Genomic DNA, 22,240 nt, shown 5'->3' with positions numbered 1-22,240 from the left:
TGTTTGGGGGGGGGCTTTAGGGACCCCCCTTACTTTTGGGACCCCCCACATTCTGGGCCCCCCCCAATTTGGGGACCCCCCCGTTTGGGGTCCCCCAGCAGCTCGGGCACTTCGGGGGCCCCCTCCCCCGTTTCCCCCCGAGGTTTTTGCCCCTCCCCCAGCCCCATTTCGGGTTCCGCCCCCCCCACATTTTTTTTTGGGGGGGGGGTCCCCCCATTTTTTTGGGGGGGGGGGGCTCAGCGGGGGCGGGGCAGGTCCCCGAACATCTCGGTGCCGTCGGAGCCGCGCAGCGCCAGCGCCCGCATGGAGGCCGCGATGCGCTCCAGGTCGGGGGAGGCCTGGAAGGGGGGGGAGCTTGGGGGGGGTCCCCAAAACCCCCCTGACCCCCCAATCACTGAGCCCCCCCCCGTGCCACAATTCCCCCCCCCCAGTTCCCAAATCCCCCCCGGTCTGCCAGGGGAATCTCCCCATAGGGAGCCCCAGCCCCATAGGGACCCCCCAGCCCCATAGGGACCCCCCAGCCCTATAGGGACCCCCCAGCCCCATAGTGACCCCTCCAGCCCCATAGCGACCCCCCAGCCCTATAGCGACCCCCCCAGCCCCATAGTGACCCCCAGCCCCATAGGGACCCCCCAGCCCCATAGCGACCCCCCAGCCCTATAGCGACCCCCCCAGCCCCATAGTGACCCCCCAGCCCTATAGGGACCCCCCAGCCCCATAGCGGCCCCCCAGCCCCATAGGGACCCCCCAGCCCCATAGCGACCCCCAGCCCCATAGCGGCCCCCCAGCCCTATAGCGACCCCCCCAGCCCCATAGGGACCCCCCAGCCCCACAGCGACCCCCCAAACCCACAGGGACCCCCCTCCCCCAGGACCCATAGGGAGTCCCTTAGCCCCATAGAGACCCCCCAGCCCTACAGAGCCCCCCCCCCGCCCCATAGAAACTCCTCACCCCCATAAGACCCCCCCTTGCCCCACAGAGCCCCCCCGGCCCCATAGGAGCCCCCCCCCCATAAAACCCCATTCCCTTGACAAGCTCCCAGCCCCATAGCGCCCCCAACCCCATAAAGACCCCCCCCAAATCCCATAATAACCCCCCCAGTGCCCCCCCAGCCCCATAGGGCCCCCCCAGCCCCACGGTGCCCCCCCCCCCGCCCCATAGCGCCCCCCCCCCACCTTCTGTCCGTCGTCGTCGGGGGGCTGGGGGGGCCCCGGGGGCCGCAGGGGCCAGGCGGGGACGGAGACGGGCAGGGAGCGGGCGTAGAGGGGGGGGCCGGGGGGGCCGGGGGGGGCCCAAAACCACCTCGTCCCCGGGGCTGCCCTCTGGGGGGGGGGGGGGACGACAAAAAACAGCGTCACCGCGGGGGCCCCCCAGACCCCCCAGCCTCCCCTCGGACCCCCATGGCCCCATTGCCCCCCCCAATTCCTCCCCATGGTCCAATTGCCCCCCCATTTCCCATTTCCCCCCCATTTCCTCTTTGCCCCCCATTTCCTCTTTACCCCCCATTCCCCCCCACCTCCCCCCCCCCCGGCCCCATTTGACCCCCCATTGCCCCATTACCCCCCCCATGACCCCCCCATGGCCCTGTTTCCCCCCCCCCCGTTACCCCCCACTGCCCCATTTGCCCCCCCCGCCCCCGTGCCCCCCGGGCCCCCCCCCACCGTCGGCGCTCTCGGGGTCGCTCTCCACGGCCTCGTCCTCGGGCCCCGGGGAGTCCTCGTCCATCAGGAACAGCCCTGGGGGCACGGGGGGGGGGGGGGGGGAACTGTCTGGTGTGCCCCCAGCCCCAAAATCCCCCGTGGGTGTCCCCAGTGCCCCCCCAATCCCAATGCCCCCCATTTCCCCCGTGTCCCCCCCGCACCCCCACGCCCCCCCAAATTGCCACAAAGCCCCCCCACCCCCAGCCCCCCCACTCCCCAACACCCCCCCCGTACCCCCATGGCCCCCCCATGCCCTCAATGCCCCCCCCACCCCATATCCCCCCCATCCACCCCAACACCCCCCATATCCCAATGACCCCCCATCCCCGTGCCCCCCCATCCCCAATGACCCCCCCATGACCCCAATCCCCCCATATCCCCCCATCCCAATGCCCCCCATTTCCCCCCAATGACCCCCCCATGACCCCAATGCCCCCCCCATTCCCCCCACCCCAATGCCCCCCCCACCCCAGTGGCCCCCCCATTCCCCCCACCCCAATGCCCCCACCCCAGTGGCCCCCATTCCCCCCACCCCAATGCCCCCCCACCCCAGTGCCCCCCCATCCCCCCCATCCCAATGCCCCCCCCCCATATCCCAATGCCCCCCATATCCCAATGCCCCCCCCTCCCCGCGCCCCCCCCTCACCCGTGGCATCGCTGCTGGGGGCTCTCCCCCCCCTCCTCCTCCTCCTCCTCCCCCCCTCCTCGGGCTGGGGGGGGGGCCGGCGGCGGCTTCGGCCGGGGGGGGCAGCGGGGGGGGGGGGGGGGGGGCGGCGGCGAGGCCGGGGGGGCCGGGGGCCGGGGGGGGCTCCTCCCGCCGCCGGGGGGGTCCCGGGGGGGGGGCGGCCAGGGCGCGGTGCGCGGCCGCGATGTCCCCCAGGTAGCGGCGAGCGGCCGCCCCCAGCGCCCCGGGGCCGTGGTGGGCGTAGGCGAAGGGGGGCCCCCCCACCCCCACCCCCACCCTCGCCCCCCCCGCCGCCCCCCGCGCCCCCCAGGCGGTCAGCAGCACCACCTCGGCCCCCGTCGCCCCCCGGTAGCCCTCGGCCGCCGCCACCAGCGCGGCCCAGAGCTCCCGCTGCTGCGCTGCCATCGGCCTGGGGGCGCGGGGGGGGCAAAGTGGGGGGGGTTATTGGGGGCTGGGGGGGTCCGGGGGGAACTGGGGGGTATTGGGGGGTAACGGGGGGTAATGGGGGGGTATTGGGGGCTCTGGGGGTCCCACCAGCCCCTGCTGCTGCGCTGCCATCGGCCTGGGGGCACGGGGGGGGATTTGGGGGGTCATTGGGGGCTGGGGGGGCTGGGGGGGCTATGTGGGGGTAATGGGGGGGTAACGGGGGGTTATGGGGGTTATGGGGGTTATTGGGGGCTCTGGGGGTCCCACCAGCTCCTGCTGCTGCGCTGCCATCGGCCTGGGGGCACAGGGGGGCAAAGTGGGGGGGTTATTGGGGGCTGGGGGGGCTGAGGGGGAACTGGGGGGTCTGGAGGGCAGAATGGGGGGGTGTTGGGGGGTAATGGGGGCTCTGGGGGTCCCAGCAGCTCGCAGAGCTCCCGCTGCTGCGCTGCCATTGGCCTGGGGGCACGGGGGGGGGTCAGGGGGGTCACTGGGGGGTTATTGGGGTCTGGGGGGTCTGGGGGGGGGTAACTGGGGGGAATGGGGGGTAACGGGGGGGTATGGGGGGGAATGGGGGGCTGTGGGGGGTATCGGGGGCTTTGGGGGTGGGAGAGGGGAAAACAGGGGGTGGGGGGGCTGGGGGGGGCGGGGGGGGGGATTGGGGTGCAACGGGGGGTACCGGGGGGCTGGGAGGGTGGGGGAGGGGGACCTGGGGGGGCTCTGGGGGGCTCTGGGGGCGTACTGGGGGTTCTGGGCAGGTACTGGGGGCACGGGGGGGCTGGGGGGGGCCGGGGGGGGCGGGGGGGCTCCGGGCGGGGACTGGGGTCACGGGGGGGTCACGGGGGGGTCACGGGGGTCACGGTGCGTGGGGGCCCTGGGTCTACCGGTGCCTACTGGTGTTTACTGGGGGCCCTACTGGGGGTTCTAGGAGGGGGGGGGGGTCCCGTGGGGGGTCCCGTGGGCGGGGCCGCGCGCGTGCCGCGGGCGCCGCCCGGTGACGTCACGCGTGACGTCACGCCGCCGCCGCCCGCCCCGTCCCGTCCCGCGCCGCCCGTTACCTGCCCGGGCTCCGCCGCTCCCCGGGGCCCCCCCCCCCGCCGCGCGCCCGCGTGACGTCACGCCGCGACCCCTGACCCCGGCCACGCCCCCTCCGCCTCGCCCGGCCCCAAGATGGCGCCGCCCGGCCTCGAAATGGCGCCGCCCCTTCCCAAGATGGCGCCGCCCGTTTCCAAGATGGCGCCGCCCACACCCAAGATGGCGCCGCCCGCACCCAAGATGGCGCCGCCCGCCTCCCTCCCAAGATGGCGGCGCCCGGCCCCAAAATGGCGGCGGGGCCGTGACGTCACTCCCCAGCCCCGCCCAATAGGCCTGGAAGGGGCGGGGCTTTCCGGGCGGAAGTGACGCGCGGGGGCGGAGCGGAGGCGGCGGGAGGATGGAGGCGGAGGGCGAGCGGGTGAGGGCCGGCACCACGTGACCGCGCGGCGCGTGACGTCACCGGCGGGGGCCGGGGGGCGGTGGCACCGGGCGTGACGTCAGAGGGGAGGGGGCGGGGGGGCGCTGGGAGAGAGTGGGGGGCGCTGGGAGACACCCTGGGGCATACTGGGACAGACTGGGGGCGCTGGTGTCGGAACTGGTGGCACTGGTGGTGACACTGGGTGGCACTGGGAGATACTGGGACAGACTGGGAGATACTGGGGGGCACTGGTGGTGGCACTGGGTGACACTGGGAGACACTGGGACAGACTGGGAGTTACTGGAGGGCACTGGTGGTGGCCCTGGGTGGCACTGGGAGACACTGGGACACCCTGGTGCCGGAACTGGTGGCACTGGTGGTGACACTGGGTGGCACTGGGAGACACTGGGACACCCTGGTGCCGGAACTGGTGGCACTGGTGGTGACGCTGGGTGGCACTGGGAGACACTGGGACACCCTGGTGCCGGAACTGGTGGCACTGGTGGTGACGCTGGGTGGCACTGGGAGATACTGGGGCATACTGGCGGGCACTGGTGGTGGCACCAGGTGGCACTGGGAGACACTGGCACAGACTGGTGCTGGAACCGGTGCCACTGGTGGCACTGGTGGTGGCACTGGGAAGCACCGGGAGACGCTGGGGGGCACTGGTGTCCCTGGCGGTGGTGGCGCCGGGCGGCACCAGCTGGGGCTGGGTGGCACTGGGCTGTACTGGGCCGCACTGGAGGCGGCAGCCGGTGACGTCAGCGGTGGCAACGGCGGTGACGGTGACGTCGTTGTCGATGATTGCGGTAACGGCAGCGGTGACGGTGGGACAATGGCGTAAGGGACAATGGCGTAAGGGACAATGGCGTGGCGTAAGGGACAATGGCGTAAGGGACAATGGCGTAAGGGACAATGGCGTAGGGGACAATGGCGTAAGGGCCGACGTCAGTTCCGGTGCCGGTGGCGGTGCCGAGGACGGTGCGACGGTGACGATAACGATGGGGACAATGAGGGCGGTGACGATGGCAGTGACAACGGTGACAGTGACAACAACGACGGTGACAACGGGGATGACAATAGCGATGGCGGTGATGACGCTGACGGTGACAGTGACCATAATAACAATGCAGACAATAACGACGCTAACGATGATAATTAATGCCTTCTGTCATGATAATAACGGTGGCGATGACAATAACGATGGCAATAACGACCATGATGATGATAGTGGCGATAGCGATGATACTAATAATGATGATAACGATGATGACGATAACGATGATGGCAATAATGATGATACAATAACGGTGATAACGATGATGACAATTAACGATGGCCGATATCGACAATAACGATGATGACGATAATGATAACGGTGATATTGATGACAGTAGTGACGACGATAACGATAACGATGGTAACAACGACGATAGTAACGATCGTGAAGGTAATTGAGATAACGATGATAACTACAAGGACAATTAATGACGACTGATCATGGCGATAACGATGGTGATGATAATGACGATAACGCTGACGGTGGCGATGATGATGATAACGACGCTAACGGTGGCAGCGATGGCGATAACGATGACGACAATAACGGCAACGCGATAGTTGCAATAGTGGTGATTACGATGACACGATGATGACGATAACGATGAGGATAATTAACGACGATCGATCTCGCCGATAATGACGGTGACAGTAACGATGATAGCGACGATGATAACAATGGCAACGATAATGGTGACAGTGACAATACTGATGACAATAACGCTGATGACGGTAGTGGTGATGATGACGATAATGACAATAGCGATGACGAGATCGATGCCGATAGCGACAATAATGGTTATAATAATGGCGATAATGACAATAACGATGAGGACAATTAATGACGACTGATCACGACAATAATGATGACGATACCGACAATGACAATGACGACACAAATGACGATGATAATGACAATAATGACGTCAACGAAGATGGCAACGAGGGTAACGATAACAATAACCAACGACGATAACGACGATAGCGACTACGACAATGACGATAATGGTGATAACGATGACGATGGTGATGATAATGGTGACGATAGTGACGATAACGACGTGATTCTGATGCTAACGAGGACGTTAACGACGATAACGACGATAGCGATGACAATAGCGACAATAACCATGACGATAATGACGATGTTAGTGGTGATAACGATGGCGGCGATGACGATGATGACGGTAATGACGATAACGACGATGACGACGTTGACGATGTCATCGCCCCCCAGGTCCTGCTGCTCCTCGATGCCGTCCGCGCCCTCCCCGGCTGCGCTCGGGCCCCCCCCAAGAGGGGGTGGTGGGGAGCCTGCGGCTGCTGCAGGGGGTGCGCACTGGGGGCACTGGGAGGGACTGGGAGGGGGCTGGGGGGACTGGGACGGACTGGGAGGGGCTGGGGAGGGAACTGGGGGGGACTGGGAGGGACTAGGGGGCACTGGGAGGGGCTGGGGGGAAACTGGGAGGGAATTGGGGGGCATTGGGAGGGGCTGGGGGGAACTGGGAGGGACTGGGAGGGAACTGGGGGGGACTGGGAGGGACTAGGGGGCACTGGGAGGGGCTGGGGGGACACTGGGTGGGGCTGGGAGGGCACTGGGAGGGACTGGGAGGGAACTGGGGGCACTGGGAGGGAACTGGGGACACTGGGAGGGAAAAGGGAGGGACTGGGAGTGAATTGGGGGGGATTGGGAATGAACTGCGGTCACTGGGAGGGACTGGGGGGAACTGGGAGGCACTGGAGGGACTGGGGGGGTCTTGGAACCATACTGGGGGGCACTGGGGGAGACTGGGCGGGATGGGGCGGGGCTGGGAGCAGGAGGGAAGGGGGCGCGCAGGTCCGGACTGGTGTGCGGTGGTTTCTGTTGGGCTGTTCTGGCGCGCACTGGTTTATACTGGTCTGTACTGGTGCCGCGCAGCCCGAGGACCTGATCCTGCAGTGGGAACCCCATGAGGAGCCGGGCGAGCCCCCGAGGATGAGGTGGGACCCCAGTCCCTCCCAGTCCCTCCCAGTGCCCCCCTAGCACCCCCAGTCCCTCCCGGTATCCCCCCAGTTCCCTCCCAGTATCCCCCAGTCAGTCCCTCCCAGTACCCTCCCAGTTCCTCCCCAGTGCCCCCTAGCACCCCTCAGTCCCTCCCAGTATCCCCCCAGTCCCTCCCAGTCCCTCCCAGTGCCCCCAGTCCCCCCTCACCCCCACTGCCCCCCAGGACGAGCCCCCCGACCCCGGCTTCGAGCCTGACTGGGCCGTGCTGAGCCCCCCCGCGGCGCCCCCCAGCCCCGGTACGGACACTGGGAGGGATTGGGGGGCACTGGGAGGGACTGGGAGGGGCTGGTGGCAAACTGGGAGGGACTGAGGGGGCACTGGGAGGGACTGAGGGGGCACTGGGAGGTGCTGGGAGGCACTGGGTTGAACTGGGGGGGTCTGCAAGGTACTGGGGGGCACTGGGTGGCACTGGGGGGGCACTGGAAGGAACTGGGGAGATGCTGGGATGTACTGGGATGAACTGGGTGGCACTGGGAGGTATGGGGGGGCACTGGGAGGTATGGGGGGGCACTGGGAGGAACTGGGGGGGCACTGGGAGGTACTGGGTGGGCACTGGGAGGTATGGGGGGGCACTGGGAGGTACTGGGTGGGCACTGGGAGGTATGGGGGGGCACTAGGAGGAACTGGGGAGGCACTGGAAGGTACTGGGGAGGCACTGGGAGGTACTGGGAGGAACTGGGGGGGCACTGGGATGAACTGGAGGGGCACTGGGAGGAACTGGGGAGGCACTGGGAGGTACTGGGAGGAACTGGGGGGGCACTGGGAGGAACTGGGGGGGCACTGGGAGGAGCTGGGGGGGCACTGGGAGGTACTGGGAGGAACTGGGGGGGCACTGGGAGCTACTGGGGGGGCACTGGGAGGTACTGGGGAGGCACTGGGAGGTACCGGGAGGAACTGGGGGGGCACTGGGAGGTACTGGGAGGAACTTGGGGGGGCACTGGGAGGAACTGGGGGGGCACTGGGAGGTACTGGGAGGAAGTGGGAGGAACTGGGGGGGCACTGGGAGGTACCGGGGGTACTGGGAGGTACCGGGGGGTACTGGTCCAAACTGGGAGCTGCCCCCCCCCGCAGGGGGCCCGGTGGCCGCCTTCCGGCTGGGGCTGGGGGAGCTGCGGGGGCTGCGCCGGGGCCCCCCGGGCTGGGCCCCCCTGCTGGTACTGCTGCCGCGGGGGGCCCTGCCCCCCTCTGGTGCTGCCGCGGGGGGGCAGCGGCGCCTGCTGAGGCTGCTGGGGGGGCGCCTGCGGCCGTGAGTGGGGGGGGCACGGGGGGGTATTTGGGGGGGGGGGCACTTTGGGGAGGGGGATTGGGGGGGAATTTTGGGGGGGGGGGGGCACCCGGGGGGGGCACTTTGGGGAGGGGTGAATTGGGGGGGGGGGCACCCGGGGGGGGGGAGATTTGGGGGGGGGGGGCACCGGGGGGGGGCACTTTGGGGAAGGGGGGGGAATATTTGGGGGGGGGCATTTTGGGACGGGGGGGCATTTTGGGGATGGGGGCAATTGGGAGGGGGGTTCTTGGGGGGGCACGTGGGGGGAGGATTTGGGGGGGGGCACTGGGGGGTAATTTGGGGAGGGGGGCACCCGGGGGGAGAATTTGGGGGGGGGGGGCACAGCTTGGGGGGGCAATTTGGGGAGGGAGAATTTGGGGGGGGGGGGGGATTTTCGAGGGGGGCACCCGGGAGGAATTAGGGGAGGGGGAATTTGGGGGGGGGGGGGCACCCAGGGGCTGCTTTTGTGCCCCCCCCCCCCCCCAGGTGCCCCCGCGACCCCCGGCTGCTGCTGGTGAGCGGCCCCGAGGACAGCGCGGCCCCCCGGGCCCCCTCGCCCGGGCTGGTGACGGTGAGGGGGGCGCCCGGGGGGGGGGGGGGGGGGTCTTATGGGGGGGGTCCTATATTGGGGGGGGTCCTATTGGGGGGGTTATGTGGGGGAGAGGTTTTGGGGGGTTATTTGAGGGGGGCATCTGGGGGTCCTTTATGGGGGGTCTCTGGGGGGGTCCTATGGCATGGGGGGTCTTTTATGGGGGGGGTCTCTGGGGGGTGCTATAAAATGGGGGGGTCTTTTATTGGGGGGGGGGTCTCTGGGGGGGGTCCTATAAAATGGGGGTCCTATGGGGGTTCCTTTATGGGGGGTAATTTGGGGTCCAACGGGGGGGGTCCTTGGGGGGGGGGGCTCTGGGGGGCAGTTTGGGGGCCAAGGGAGGGGCTCCAAAGGGGGGGGGCAATTGGGGGGTCGGGGGGGCTCCAGGGGTTACATTTGGGGTCTGGGGGGGGGGTTAATTATGGGTACGGGGGGGGGGTCAATTTGGGGGGTCAATGGGGGGATCTGGGGGGGCAATTTGAGGGGGGGGGGGCAATGGGGGGGTCAGGGGGGCTCCAGGGGTCAAATTTGGGGTCCGGGGGGGGGGCTCCAAGGGGGGGTTAATTTGGGGGGGGGGGGGGTCCCGGTGCTGACCCCCCCCCCCAGCGCCTCCTGCAGGGTCCGTACGCGGCCACCGTGGGGGGGCTGAGCCGGCTGCTGGGGGGGCGCCAGGGGGCGGGGCCGGGGGCGGAGCCGGAGGCGGAGCCGCCCTTCGAGGTCATCACCTGCGTGAGTGGGCGGGGCCGACGGGGGGCGGGGCCAACGGGGGGCGGGGCCAACGGGGGGCGGGGCCACGGGCGGAGGGGGCGGGGCCAGGGGTGGGCGGGGCTAGGCAGGGGCGGGGCCAGGAGGGGTTGGAAGTGGGTGGTGCTTGGGGGCGGGACCATGAGGGGCGGGGCCTCGGTGGAAGGGGCGGGGTCAGGGTGTGGGGGCGGGGCCAGAAGGGGGCGGGGCCTCGTTGGAAGGGGCGGAGCCAGGTGGGGGTGTGGCCTCTATGGGCGTGGTCAATAGGGGGCGTGGCCACGTGGGGGTGTGGTCGCGGTGGGCGGGGTCATGGTGGAGGGGGCGGGGCCGGGCGGGGGGCGGGGTTTGAGTGGCCCCGCCCCCAGGTGACGCTGGGGCCCCGCCCCTCCCCCCGCGGGGCCCCCGGTGACGCTGGAGGAGTGGGGGCGGGGCCTGGACGCGGAGGGGCGGAGCCTGGACCCCGAGGGGATGCGGCAGCGAATCTTCCGCGGGGTGAGGGGGCGGGGCCTGAGGGGGCGGGGCTACTGGGAGGGGCGGGGCTACTGGGAGGGGGCGGGGCCTGAGGGGGCGGGGCTACTGGGAGGGGCTATGGGGCCATGGGAGGGGGCGGAGCCTATGGGGGCGGGGTTAGTGGGAGAGGGTGGGGCTGGTGGAAGGGGCGGGGCTAATGGAAGGGGCGGGGCTACTGGGGTGGGAGGGGCTAATGGGAGGGGGCGTGGCCTATGGGAGGGGTTATAGGAGGGTGGGGCTACAGGGGGCGGGGCTAAAATGAGGGGGCGGGGCTAATGTGAGGGGGCGGGGCTAAAATGAGGGGCGGGGCTAATGTGAGGGGGCGGGGCTACTGTAAGGGGGGTGGGGTTCTTGGAGGGGGCGGGGCTAACGGGAGGGGCGTGGCTGGTGGGTGGGGCTTTCGGGAAGTGGGGGGCGGGGCTTGCAAAGGGGGCGGGGCTTGAGGTAGGGTGGGGCTGGGTGGAAGCTGGTGGTGGGAGGGGCTACAGGGGCGGGGCGGGGGGTGTCCAAGGGAAGGGGGCGTGGTCAGCGGGAGGGGGCGTGGTCGGCGGGAGGGGTCGTGGTCGGCGGGAGGGGGCGGGGTCAGCGGGAGGGGGCGTGGTCAGCGGGAGGGGGCGTGGTCGGCGGGAGGGGTCGTGGTCGGCGGGAGGGGGCGGGGTCAGCGGGAGGGGGCGTGGTCAGCGGGAGGGGGCGTGTCCTGACGAGGCCCCTCCCCCTCCCTCCCCCAGGGGCTGACCCCCGAGGCCCGCCCCGAGGCCTGGCCCCGGCTGCTGGGGCTGCGGGCGTGGGGGGGCGCGGGACCCGGAGGGGGAGAAGGAGCGGAGGTGAGGGGGGGGGGGGGGGGGCGGGGGGGGGGGTCTTGGGGGGGCGTGGGGGGCTTTGGGGAGACGGGAGGGGGCGTGGGGAGGGGGAGCGGGGTGGTTTTGGGGGTGGGGGGGGACATGGGGGGGTTACGGGGGGCAATGGGGGGCATCTGGGATGTGGGAGGGGGCTGAAAGGGGGGGCTGGGGGGGTGGGGGGGCACACGGGGGGGTGGGGGCCATGGGGGGAGTCATGGGGGGGGGGGGGGGGCGGGGGGCGGGGGGGCGGGGGACAGAGGGACGCGGGGGGGAGTGAAGGCTTTGGGATGGGGGAGGGGGTGGTGACATGGGATAACACGTGATAACGCGAGAACATGCGATGACGCGTGATAACATGCGATGACACGTGATGACAGGTGATAACATGCGATAACAACATGCAATAATGTGATAATGCGATAACATGCGATAACACGATAACATGCGATAACACGTAATAACGTGGGATAACACATGATAATATGTAATAACACAACATGGGATAACATGCGATAACATGATAACATGCAATAACACGTGATAACATGCAATAACATGTGATTACATGCGATAACGCACGATAACGTGCTAACATGTGATAACAACATGCAATAACGTGATAACACACGATAACACGCGATAACACATGATAAAACATGATAAAACATGATAACACACAATGACACGCGATGACACGCGATGACACGCGATGACACGTGCCCCCCCCCAGGGCGTCGTACCAGCGCATGCGGCTGCAGTGGCGCTCGCTGAGCCCGGAGCAGGAGCGCAGGAACCGCGTCCTGCGGGGCTACCGGCACCGCCTGGGTGAGGGGGGCCCCAGGGCGCCCCGAATCCTGCCCCATGGAGCCCCAAATCCTGCCCCACGGCGCCCCAAATCCTGCCCCACAGCACCCCAAATCCTGCCCCACGGCGCCCCAAATCCTGCCCCACGGCGCCCCGAATCCTGCCCCACAGCACCCCAAATCCTGCCCCACGGCGCCCCAAATCCTGCCCCACGGCGCCCCGAATCCTGCCCCACGGCGCCCCAAATCCTGCCCCACGGAGCCCCAAATCCTGCCCCACGGCGCCCGAATCCTGCCCCACAGCACCCCGAATCCTGCCCCATGGAGCCCCAAATCCTGCCCCACACAGCCCCAAATCCTGCCCCACGGACCCCCAAATCCTGCCCCACGGCGCCCCAAATCCTGCCCCATGGACCCCCAAATCCTGCCCCACACAGCCCCAAATCCTGCCCCACGGACCCCCAAATCCTGCCCCACGGCGCCCCAAATCCTGCCCCATGGACCCCCAAATCCTGCCCCACGGCGCCCCAAATCCTGCCCCATGGACCCCCGAATCCTGCCCCACACAGCCCCAAATCCTGCCCCATGGAGCCCCAAATCCTGCCCCACAGCGCCCCAAATCCTGCCCCATGGAGCCCCAAATCCTGCCCCACAGCGCCCCAAATCCTGCCCCACACAGCCCCAAATCCTGCCCCATGGACCCCCAAATCCTGCCCCACGGCGCCCCAAATCCTGCCCCATGGACCCCCAAATCCTGCCCCACACAGCCCCAAATCCTGCCCCACGGACCCCAAATCCTGCCCCACGGCGCCCCAAATCCTGCCCCATGGACCCCCAAATCCTGCCCCACACAGCCCCAAATCCTGCCCCACGGACCCCCAAATCCTGCCCCACGGCGCCCCAAATCCTGCCCCATGGACCCCCAAATCCTGCCCCACGGCGCCCCAAATCCTGCCCCATGGACCCCCGAATCCTGCCCCACACAGCCCCAAATCCTGCCCCATGGAGCCCCAAATCCTGCCCCACAGCGCCCCAAATCCTGCCCCATGGAGCCCCAAATCCTGCCCCACAGCGCCCCAAATCCTGCCCCACACAGCCCCAAATCCTGCCCCACGGCGCCCCGAATCCCGCCCCATGGAGCCCCAAATCCTGCCCCACAGCGCCCCAAATCCTGCCCCACACAGCCCCAAATCCTGCCCCACAGCACCCCAAATCCTGCCCCATGGACCCCCAAATCCTGCCCCACAGCACCCCAAATCCTGCCCCACAGCACCCCAAATCCTGCCCCATGGAGCCCCAAATCCTGCCCCACACAGCCCCAAATCCTGCCCCACGGCGCCCCAAATCCTGCCCCACGGCGCCCCAAATCCCGCCCCGTTGTGCCCCAAAACCTCATTAATGGGGTCCCCCACCCTGCCCCCATTGCACCCCCAAACCCCCCAAGTCTCCCCCAACCCCCCCATGTCCCCCCCCCCACCACCCCAAAATCTGCCCCACGGAGCCCCCAAACCCGCCCCATTGTGCCCCAAAACCTCATTAACGGGCTCCCCAGCCCTGCCCCCATCCCCTTGGGCCCCCCCCCGCCCCCCAGACCCCCCAATCCCCCCCCCCCGCCCCGCAGACCCCCAAATGCCCCCCCCCCCCCCCCCCAGAGCGGGACGTGGCGCGGTGCCCCCCGAGGTCCCGGAGGCGACGCTGCGCGACGTGCTGCTCACCTTCTGCATGTACCACTTCGACCTGGGTGCGGGGCCGGGGGGTCCGGGGGTCCTGGGGGTCCGGGGGGCTGGGGGGTCCTGGGGGTCCCAGGGGGTCCTGGGGGGTCTTGGGGGTCACAAGGGGTCCTGGAGGGGGCCTGGGGGGGCTGGGGGGGTCATGGGGGGGGTCCTGGGGGGTCCGGGGGCGCTGGGGGGTCACAGGGGGTTCTTGGGGGGATCCTGGGGGTCGCAGGGGGTCCTGGGGGGGCTGGGGGTCATGGGGGAGTCCTGGGGGGTCACAGGGGGTCCTGGGGGGCTGGGGGTCCTGGGGGGTTCTGGGGGTGTTCCTGGGGGTCTCCTGGGGGGTCACAAGGGGCCATGGGGGGGTCCTGGGGTCACAGGGGGTCCTGGGGGATCACAGGGGGTCCTGGGGGGTCCTGGGAGGGCTGGGGGGACGGGGGGGTCCGGGGGGTCACCGGGAGTTCTGGAGGGGTCCTGGGGGTCACAGGGGGGTCCTGGGGGGTCACAGGGGGTCCTAGGGGGTGTTGGGGGGTCCGGGGGGGCCACAGAGGGTCCTGGGGGGGTCACAGGGGGTTCCTGGGGGGACCCTTGGGGGTCACAGGGGGTCCTGGGGGGGTTCTGGGGGAGTCCTGGGGGGTCCTGGGGGGTCTTGGGGGGTTCTGGGGGTCTCCTGGGGGGTCCTGGGGGGTCACAGGGGGGCCTGGGGGTCTCCTGGGGGGCTGGGGGGTCATGGGGGAGTCCTGGGGGTCACAGGGGGTCCTGGGGGTCACAGGGGGTCCTAGGGGGTGTTGGGGGGTCCGGGGGGCCACAGGGGGTCCTGGGGGTCACAGGGGGTCCTGGGGAAGTCCTGGGGGGGTCCTGGGGAAGTCCTGGGGGGTCCTGGGGGGGCTGGGGGGTCCTGGGGGGTTCTGGGGGTGTTCCTGGGGGTCTCCTGGGGGTCTTGGGGGGTCCTGGGGGGTCCTGGGGGGTCACAGGGGGTCCTGGGAGGGTCTTGGGGGTCACAGGGGGTCCTGGGGGTCCTGGGGGTCCTGGGGGGCTGGGGGGTCACAGGGGGTTCCTGGGGGGTCCTGGGGGGCTGGGAGGGTCCTGGGGGAGCCCGGGGGGTCCCGGGGGATCATGAGGGGATTTGGGGGGATCTGGGGGTCCCTGGGGGGGGGGGTCTCTGGGGGTGCTGTTGGTGACCCCCCCCCCGTGCCCCCCCCCAGGCTACGTGCGGGGCATGGCCGAGGTCCTGGCCCCGCTGGCGGCCGCCTGCCCCGACCCCCGAGGCCTTTTGGGGGTTCTGCAGCGTCATGGAGGCCGTGGTGAGGGGGGGCACCCCAAAATTGGGGGGGGCAGCGGGGGGGGGGGGGGCCGAAATTGGGGGGGGGAACGGGGGGGACCCCAAAATGGGGGGCAAAAACGGGATTGAAATGGGAGGGGGGCCCCAAAAAGGGGTAAAAAGGGGACCCTAAAATGGGGGGCACCCTAAAATGGGGGGGCAACATGGGGGGGACCCCGAAATGGGGGGGTGACCCCAAAGTGGGGGTGACCCCAAAATCGGGGGATTGGCCCCAAAAAGGGCGAGGAGCCCCAAACTGGGGGGGGTGGACCCCAAAATTGGGGGGGGGAACCCAAAACCCAGGGCCCCAAAATCTGGGGTCAGACCCCAAAATGGGGGGAGAGACCCCAAAAAGGGGGTGTGGACCCCAAAAATGGGGGTGTGGACCCCAAAATGGGGGGGGTCCTAAACCATGACCCCAAAAGGGGGGGGGGCAAAACCAGCCCTAAAACCAGCCCTTGGGTGACCCCAAAAAGGGGAATTTTGGGGTTCGGGGGGTTTGGGGGGGTCCCCCCTTTTTTGCCCCGTTTATGAATTTTTGGTTCTTTTTGTCCCCCCCCCCAGGGGGCAACTTCGGGCCGAGGCGGGAGGGGCTGCGGCGGCAGCGGGGGCTCCTGGGGCAGCTCCTGCGGGTGCTGGAGCCGGGGCGCGGCCCCCCCGGGTGCGTACCCAAAACCGCCGGAAACGGCCCCAAAAGCTGCGGGGGGGGGATGAGGGGTTGGGGGGGGAAATGGCCCCGAATTGGGGCTGGGGGGTGTGGGGGTGCCCTAAATGGGGGAAATGGCCCCGAATTGGGGCTGGGGGTGTGGGGGTGCCCTAAAATGGGGGAAATGGCCCCGAATTGGGGCTGGGGGGCTGGGGGTACCCCAAAATGGGGGAAATGGCCCCAAATTGGGGTTGGGGGGGCTGGGGGGTTAATGGGGTACCCCAAAATGGGGGAAATGGCCCCAAATTGGGGCTGGGGGGTGGGGGTGTCCTAAAATGGGGGAAATGGCCCCAAATTGGGGCTGGGGGGGCTGGGGGGTTAATGGGATACCCCAAAATGGGGGAAATGGCCCCAAATTGGGGCTGGGGGGGGCTGGGGGGTTAATGGGGTACCCCAAAATGGGGGAAACGGCCCCAAATTGGGTTGGGGGGTTAATGGGGTACCCCAAAATGGGGGAAATGGCCCCGAATTGGGGCTGGGGGGTGTGGGGGTGCCCTAAATGGGGAAACGGCCCCAAATTGGGGCTGGGGGGTTAATGGGATACCCCAAAATGGGGGAAACGGCCCCAAATTGGGGCTGGGGGGGGGCTGGGGGGTTAGGGGGTGCCCTAAATGGGGAAACGGCCCCAAATTGGGGCTGGGGGGTGTGGGGGTGTCCTAAAATGGGGGAAATGGCCCCAAATTGGGGCTGGGGGGGCTGGGGGGTTAGGGGGGTGCCCAAAAATGAGGGAAACGGCCCCAAATTGGGGTGGGGGGTGTGGGGGTGTCCTAAAATGGGGGAAATGGCCCCAAATTGGGTTGGGGGTTAATGGGATACCCCAAAATGGGGGAAACGGCCCCAAATTGGGGCTGGGGGGGGGCGTGTGGGGTTAGGGGGCGCCCAAAAATGGGGGAAACGGCCCCAAATTGGGTTGCGGGGTTAGGGGGTGTCCTAAAATGGGGGAAATGGCCCCAAATTGGGGTGGGGGGATTTAGGGGAGTGCCCAAAAACGGAGAAGTGGCCCCAAATTGGGTCCAGGGCTGTGTGGTGTTAGGAAACGGCCCTGAATTATCTTTTTTGGGGGGGGGCAACGTTAACGTGGTACCCTAAAATAACGGGAAATGGCCCCAAATTGGTTCTAGGGGGTATAGGGTTAATTCGGGACCCCAAAATGAGGGAAATGGCCCCAAAACGAGCTTCCTGGGGGCGCGGGGCATCGCGGTGCCCCGAAGTCAGAGGAAGTGGCCCCGAAGTAGCCGTTAGGGTGACGGAAAGGTGGCACTGAAAGCGGGGAATTCACCCCAAAAGCAGCTCTGGGGAGTCAGGGAGCACCGTAGCGCCTTAAAAGGAGAGAAATTGCCCCAAAAGTGGCTCTGTGGGGTCACGGGGTATTGTGACACCCTAAAAAGCAGGAAACCGCCCCAAAACCAGCCCTGTGGGGTCGCAGGACCCCGTAACACCCCAAAAAGCAGGAAACCGCCCCAAACCCAGCCCCCGCGGGGCACCTCGAAGTAGGCCCCGTTGCCATGGCGCCGCGTCGCCATGGTAACCCCTGGCCCCGCCCCCTTCCCGCCCCCACCACCGTTGCCATGGCGCCGCGTCGCCATGGTAGCCCCTGGCCCCGCCCCTTGCGGCCCCCCCCCCCGTTGCCATGGCGGCCGGGTTGCCGCGGCGGGGCGTTGCTATGGCGACGCGTTGCTATGGCGACGCGTCGCCGCGGCGGCCGGGTTAGCCGTGGCGGCGCGTTGCCATGGCGCCGCGTTGCCATGGCGGCGCGTTGCCATGGCGGCCCGTTGCCATGGCGGCCCGTTGCCATGGCGGCGCGTTGCCATGGTAACCGTGTCCCCATCAGCCGCCGCCAGCCGCTGGCTGCAGCTGCGGTTCCTGCCCCGCTTCGGGCTGCGGGGGAGCCAGCGGCTGTGCGAGGTGCGGGGGGGCCGGGGGGGGCCGGGGGGGTGGGGGGGCTGGGGGGCATGGGGGGGGTGGGGGGCGTCGGGGGGGTGGGGGTTTTGGGGGGATTGGGGGAAATCGGGGGGAATTCGGGAAAACGGGGGTATTGGGGGATACGGGGGGGGGGGATGGGGGGTATCGGGAGGCGGGGGGTCTGGGGGCTTCGGGGGGTGGGGGGCATGGGGGGGCTTTGGGGTCGGGGGGATTGGGGGGATTGGGGAGGTTGGGGGTGGTCGGGGGATACGGGGGGGATTGGGGGTTTGGGGGGGCTGGGGGCCATCGGGGGGGTGGGGGGGTCGGGGGACGCGGGGGGGATTGGGGGTTTGGGGGGTCGGGGGACGCGGGGGGGATTGGGGGAAATTGGGGACGTGGGGGGGATGTTGGGGGGTGGGGGGGTGGGGGGACTTTGGGGACATGGGGGGGATTGGGGGGACGTGGGGTATGGGGGGGCTCTGGGGGGACATGGGGGGGCTTTGGGGACACCGGGTGGTGCTGGGGACATGGGGGCAGCGGGACGATGGGGGGGGATTTGGGGGGCATAGGGGGCTTTGGGGATATTGGGGGGCCTGTCCCCATGTCCCCCCCGTCCCCCAGGTGCTGTGGACGCGGCTGCCGTGCCCCAACTTCCACCTGGTGCTGGCCTGCGCCATCCTGGGGGCCGAGCGGGAGCGGGGGGCGCCGGGGGGCCGCGGACGGGGACGGGGACGGGGACAGTGACAGCGACGGGGACAGCGACAGCGACGGAGAGGAGGTGGGGGGCGGCCGGGGCGGGGGGGGGTTGGGGGACGGAGGGGGGGCACGGGGTGGGGTGGGGACGTGGGGACATGGGGAGGGGGTCGTGGGGATGGGGACATGGGGACAGGACGGGGGGGGTTGGGGACACGGGGGCGGGGGGGGGATAGGGACGGGGGGCTGGGGGGTGGGGTGGGGACGGGGGGGGTTGGGGACACTGGGGTGGATGGGGTCAGGGCCCCGGGTTTGGGGTCAGGGTCCCGGGTTTGGGGTCAGGGCCCCGGGTTTGGGGTCAGGGCCCCGGGTTTGGGGTCAGGGCCCCGCCCAGGCCCCATCCCCATGGCGGTGCCGCCCCCAGGCCCCCCCGAGCTCGGCCCCCCCTGGACGCGGAGGCGGTGCTGAGCCGCGCCGAGGGCACCCTGCTGCAGCTGGCGGCCGCCCAGGTGGGGCCTGACCCCTGACCTCTGACCCCTGACCCCCAAACCTGACCCCTGACCCCTGGGCTGACCCCTGAGCCCCCCCAAAACCTGACCCCTGACCCCCCAAACTTGACCCCTGACCCTAAACCTGACCTCTGACCCCTGGGCTGACCCCTGACCCCCAAACCTGACCCCTGACCCCCAAACCTGACCCCTGACCCTAAACCTGACCCCTGATCCCCCCCAAAACCTGACCCCTGACCCCCAATCTCGACCCCTGACCCCCAAAACGTGACCCCCCCAAACGTGAACCCTGACCCCTGACCCCCCCCAAAGCTTCCCCCCCAACCCGACCCCCCAAATGACCCCTGCCCCCAGATGACCCCTGACCCCAAATGACCCCTGACCCCCAAACCTGACCCTTGACCCCCAAACCTGACCCTTGACCCCCAAATGTGACCCCCGACCCCCCCAAATTTGCCCCCCAATCTGACTCCCCCGAATGACCCCTGCCCCCGAATGACCTCTGACCCCAAATGACCTCTGACCCCCAAATGACCCCTGCCCCCAAACCTGACCCTTGACCCCCCAAATTGTGCCCCCAACGCCCCCAACACCCCCCAAACCCTGCCCCAAGCCCCGCCCCCTGACCCTAAGCCCCGCCCCTGACCATAAGCCCGCCCCCTGACCATAAGCCCCGCCCCCTTCCCTAAGCCCCGCCCCTGACCATAAGCCCCGCCCCCTGACCATAAGCCCCGCCCCCTGACCCTAAGCCCCGCCCCCTGACCCTAAGCCCCGCCCCTGCCGCCTCTGTCCCCCAGGAGCTGCCCCCCCCTCCGGGAGCTGCTGGGCCTGGGCCCCCCCCGGGCCCCCCGGGCCCCGCCCCCGAGGAGCTCGGAGCCCCCGGAGAGCGGGGGCGGGGGGGCCCTGAGCCCGCATTAAAGGGGCAGCGCCCCCAGACCAGTGAGACCAGTAAGAGCCGTCCTACACCAGTACGGGGCGCTGGGACCAGTATGGGGGGTCCTGAAACCAGTACGGGGTGCTGGGACCAGTATGGGGGGTCCTGAAACCGGTATGGGGGGGCTGGGACCAGTAAGAGCGATCCTAAACCAGTATGGGGGGAAGGGGAGGGGGGCTGAAACCAGTAGGGGGGTGCTGAACCAGTATGGATGCTCCCAAACCAGTATGGGTGGCCCCAAACCAGTATGGGGGGGTCATTAACCAGTACGGGTGGTGATGGACCAGTATGAGTAGTCCTGAACCAGTATGGGTGGCCCCAAACCAGTATGGGGGGTCATTAACCGGTAGGGGCGGCCCCAGACCAGTACGGGTGTCCTCAAACCAGTATGGGGGTCCCCAAACCAGTACAGGTGTCTCCAGACCAGTATGGGGGTCCCAAACCAGAATGGACGCTCCCAAACCAGTATGGACGCTCCCAGACCAGTCCGGCTGCCCCCCTTCACCAGTACCGATGCCCCCGTACTGGGAGCACTGGGAGCGGCCGCTTTTTGCCGGCGGCCCCTTTAAGAGCCCAGCCCCACGCACAGGCCACGCCCCCTGCGCCCGCGGGCTCCAATCAGCGAGCGCGAAGCCAGCGCTGGCCCCGCCCACCTCCGGCAGAGGGAGCGGCGCCGGTTGGCGGGACCCTGCCCCGGCTGGCAGTGCGCGCAGCCAATCAGAAAGAAGAGTGGGAAAGGGCGGGAACGCTTCGTCCAATAGGAAGCGGGGGCGGGATCTCTCATGAGTGACGGCCCGGCCGACCAATGGGGTGCGGAGCCCCCTCAGAGCGGAAGCGCGGCGGGCTCACGACCCGTTGCCAGGCGACGGGGGCGGTGCCGAGGAGGCCGCGCCCAATGGGAGCGCGGCGCGGCGCTGAGTGGCGGCGGCGGCGGCCAATGGTGGGAGCGCGGCGGCCGTGTCCTGAGGGTGAGGAGGGCCTCGGCCGGGGGGGGGGAGGATTTTGGGGAGAAACCCGGCGATTTTGGGGACGCTGGGGGGAGGGGGGGCTGAGGGGGACTTATTTGGGGAAAAAAGCTCCGTTTTGGGGGCTCGGGGCTGCACCGTGTGTGTGAATAAAGGGGGCGCCGCGCCCCGCAACTCGCCCCATGGCGCCCCATGGCCTGCCCCACAGCGCCCCATAGCCCACCCCACAGCGCCCCATAACCCGCCCACTGCCCCATAACCTGCCCCACATCTCCCCACATCCCGCCCCACAGCGGACCCCTTACCCCATAGCCCTGCCCCACAGCGCCCCACATCCCGCCCCACAGCTGACCCCTCACCCCATAGCCATGCCCCACATCCCGCCCCACAGGACCCCATAACCCGCCCACTGCCCCATAACCTGCCCCACATCTCCCCACAGTGCCCCACATCCCGCCCCACAGCGCCCCATAGCTGACCCCTTACCCCATAGCCCTGCCCCACAGTGCCCCACAGCCGACCCCTTGCCCCACATCCTGCCCCACTTCTCCCCACAGCACCCCACAGCCGATCCCTTGTCCCACATCCCACCCCACAGCGCCCCACAGCCGACCCCTTACCCCATAGCCCTGCCCCACATCTCCCCACAGTGCCCTATAGCCAACCCCTTGCCCCACATCCTGCCCCACAGCGCCCCGTAGCCGCCCCCTTAGCCCATAGCCCTGCCCCACATCTCCCCACAGTGCCCCACAGCGCCCCACAGCACCCCATAGCCGACCCCTTACCCCATAGCCCTGCCCCACAGCGCCCCACAGCTGACCCCTCGCCCCACATCCCACCCCCCATCCCACCCCCATCTCCCCACGTCCCCACACGTCCCGAGGCCGCTCCCAGCCCTTTATTGGGTCCCTTTGGGGTTTTTTTGCCCCCCCCGGCCCCGTCAGGGCCCCCCAGCGCCCGCAGCGCCCCCAGGCCAGGCCCGCAGGCGGCTCCGGGGGCCCCGGGGGCAGCAGCAGCAGCAGCAGCCGGGGGGGCTCAGCAGGGCCACGGCCGTCAGCGAGGGCAGCGCCGCGTAGCACAGCCGGGCCGGGGGGGGGCCTGGGGGGCACGGGGCGCCCAGACCCATAAGTGGGCCTCCGGACCCACAAGTGGGCCCCCAGACCCACAAGTGAAGCCCCACCGAGACCCGTAAGTGAACCAGCGGACCCATAAGTGAGCCCCCAGCCCCATAAGTGGGCCCCCAGCCCCATAAGTGAATCCCCAGACCCATAAGTGAACCACCAGACCCACAAGTGAGCCCCTGGACCCATAAGTGGGCCCCCAGCCCCATAAGTGAGCCCCCAGCCCCATAAGTGAAGCCCCAGACCCACAGGTGAAACCCC

General features: G+C 69.0%; 1 protein-coding gene and 1 long non-coding RNA gene across 2 annotated transcripts; one reads left to right on the top strand and one right to left on the bottom strand.

Moving 5' to 3' along the window:
* Positions 1-200: 200 nt before the first annotated feature.
* Positions 201-2,442, bottom strand: LOC136788668 (uncharacterized). Its single transcript, XR_010827300.1, has 4 exons — positions 2,347-2,442; positions 1,662-1,736; positions 1,176-1,322; positions 201-338 (listed from the first exon to the last, which is right to left on the bottom strand). It is a non-coding gene; the product is annotated as an uncharacterized lncRNA (long non-coding RNA).
* A 3,813-nt stretch (positions 2,443-6,255) lies between these two features.
* On the top strand, positions 6,256-18,535 carry LOC136788580 (TBC1 domain family member 17-like). Its single transcript, XM_066987142.1, is given in 13 exon segments — positions 6,256-6,507; positions 7,528-7,600; positions 8,436-8,610; positions 9,115-9,199; positions 9,824-9,946; positions 10,327-10,346; positions 10,348-10,453; positions 11,200-11,295; positions 12,041-12,135; positions 13,766-13,854; positions 15,034-15,132; positions 17,687-17,760; positions 18,379-18,535. Coding segments are annotated over 13 exon segments (1,410 nt in total). The 3' UTR covers positions 18,502-18,535.
* The last annotated feature ends 3,705 nt before the right edge of the window (positions 18,536-22,240 follow it).

The sequence above is a fragment of the Anser cygnoides genome, chromosome W (genome assembly GCF_040182565.1).
Source record: "Anser cygnoides isolate HZ-2024a breed goose chromosome W, Taihu_goose_T2T_genome, whole genome shotgun sequence".
NCBI classification, from domain to species: domain Eukaryota; kingdom Metazoa; phylum Chordata; class Aves; order Anseriformes; family Anatidae; genus Anser; species Anser cygnoides.
The sequence above is the reverse complement of the archived record's forward strand: the minus strand, read 5'-3'. Positions and strand labels throughout refer to the sequence as shown.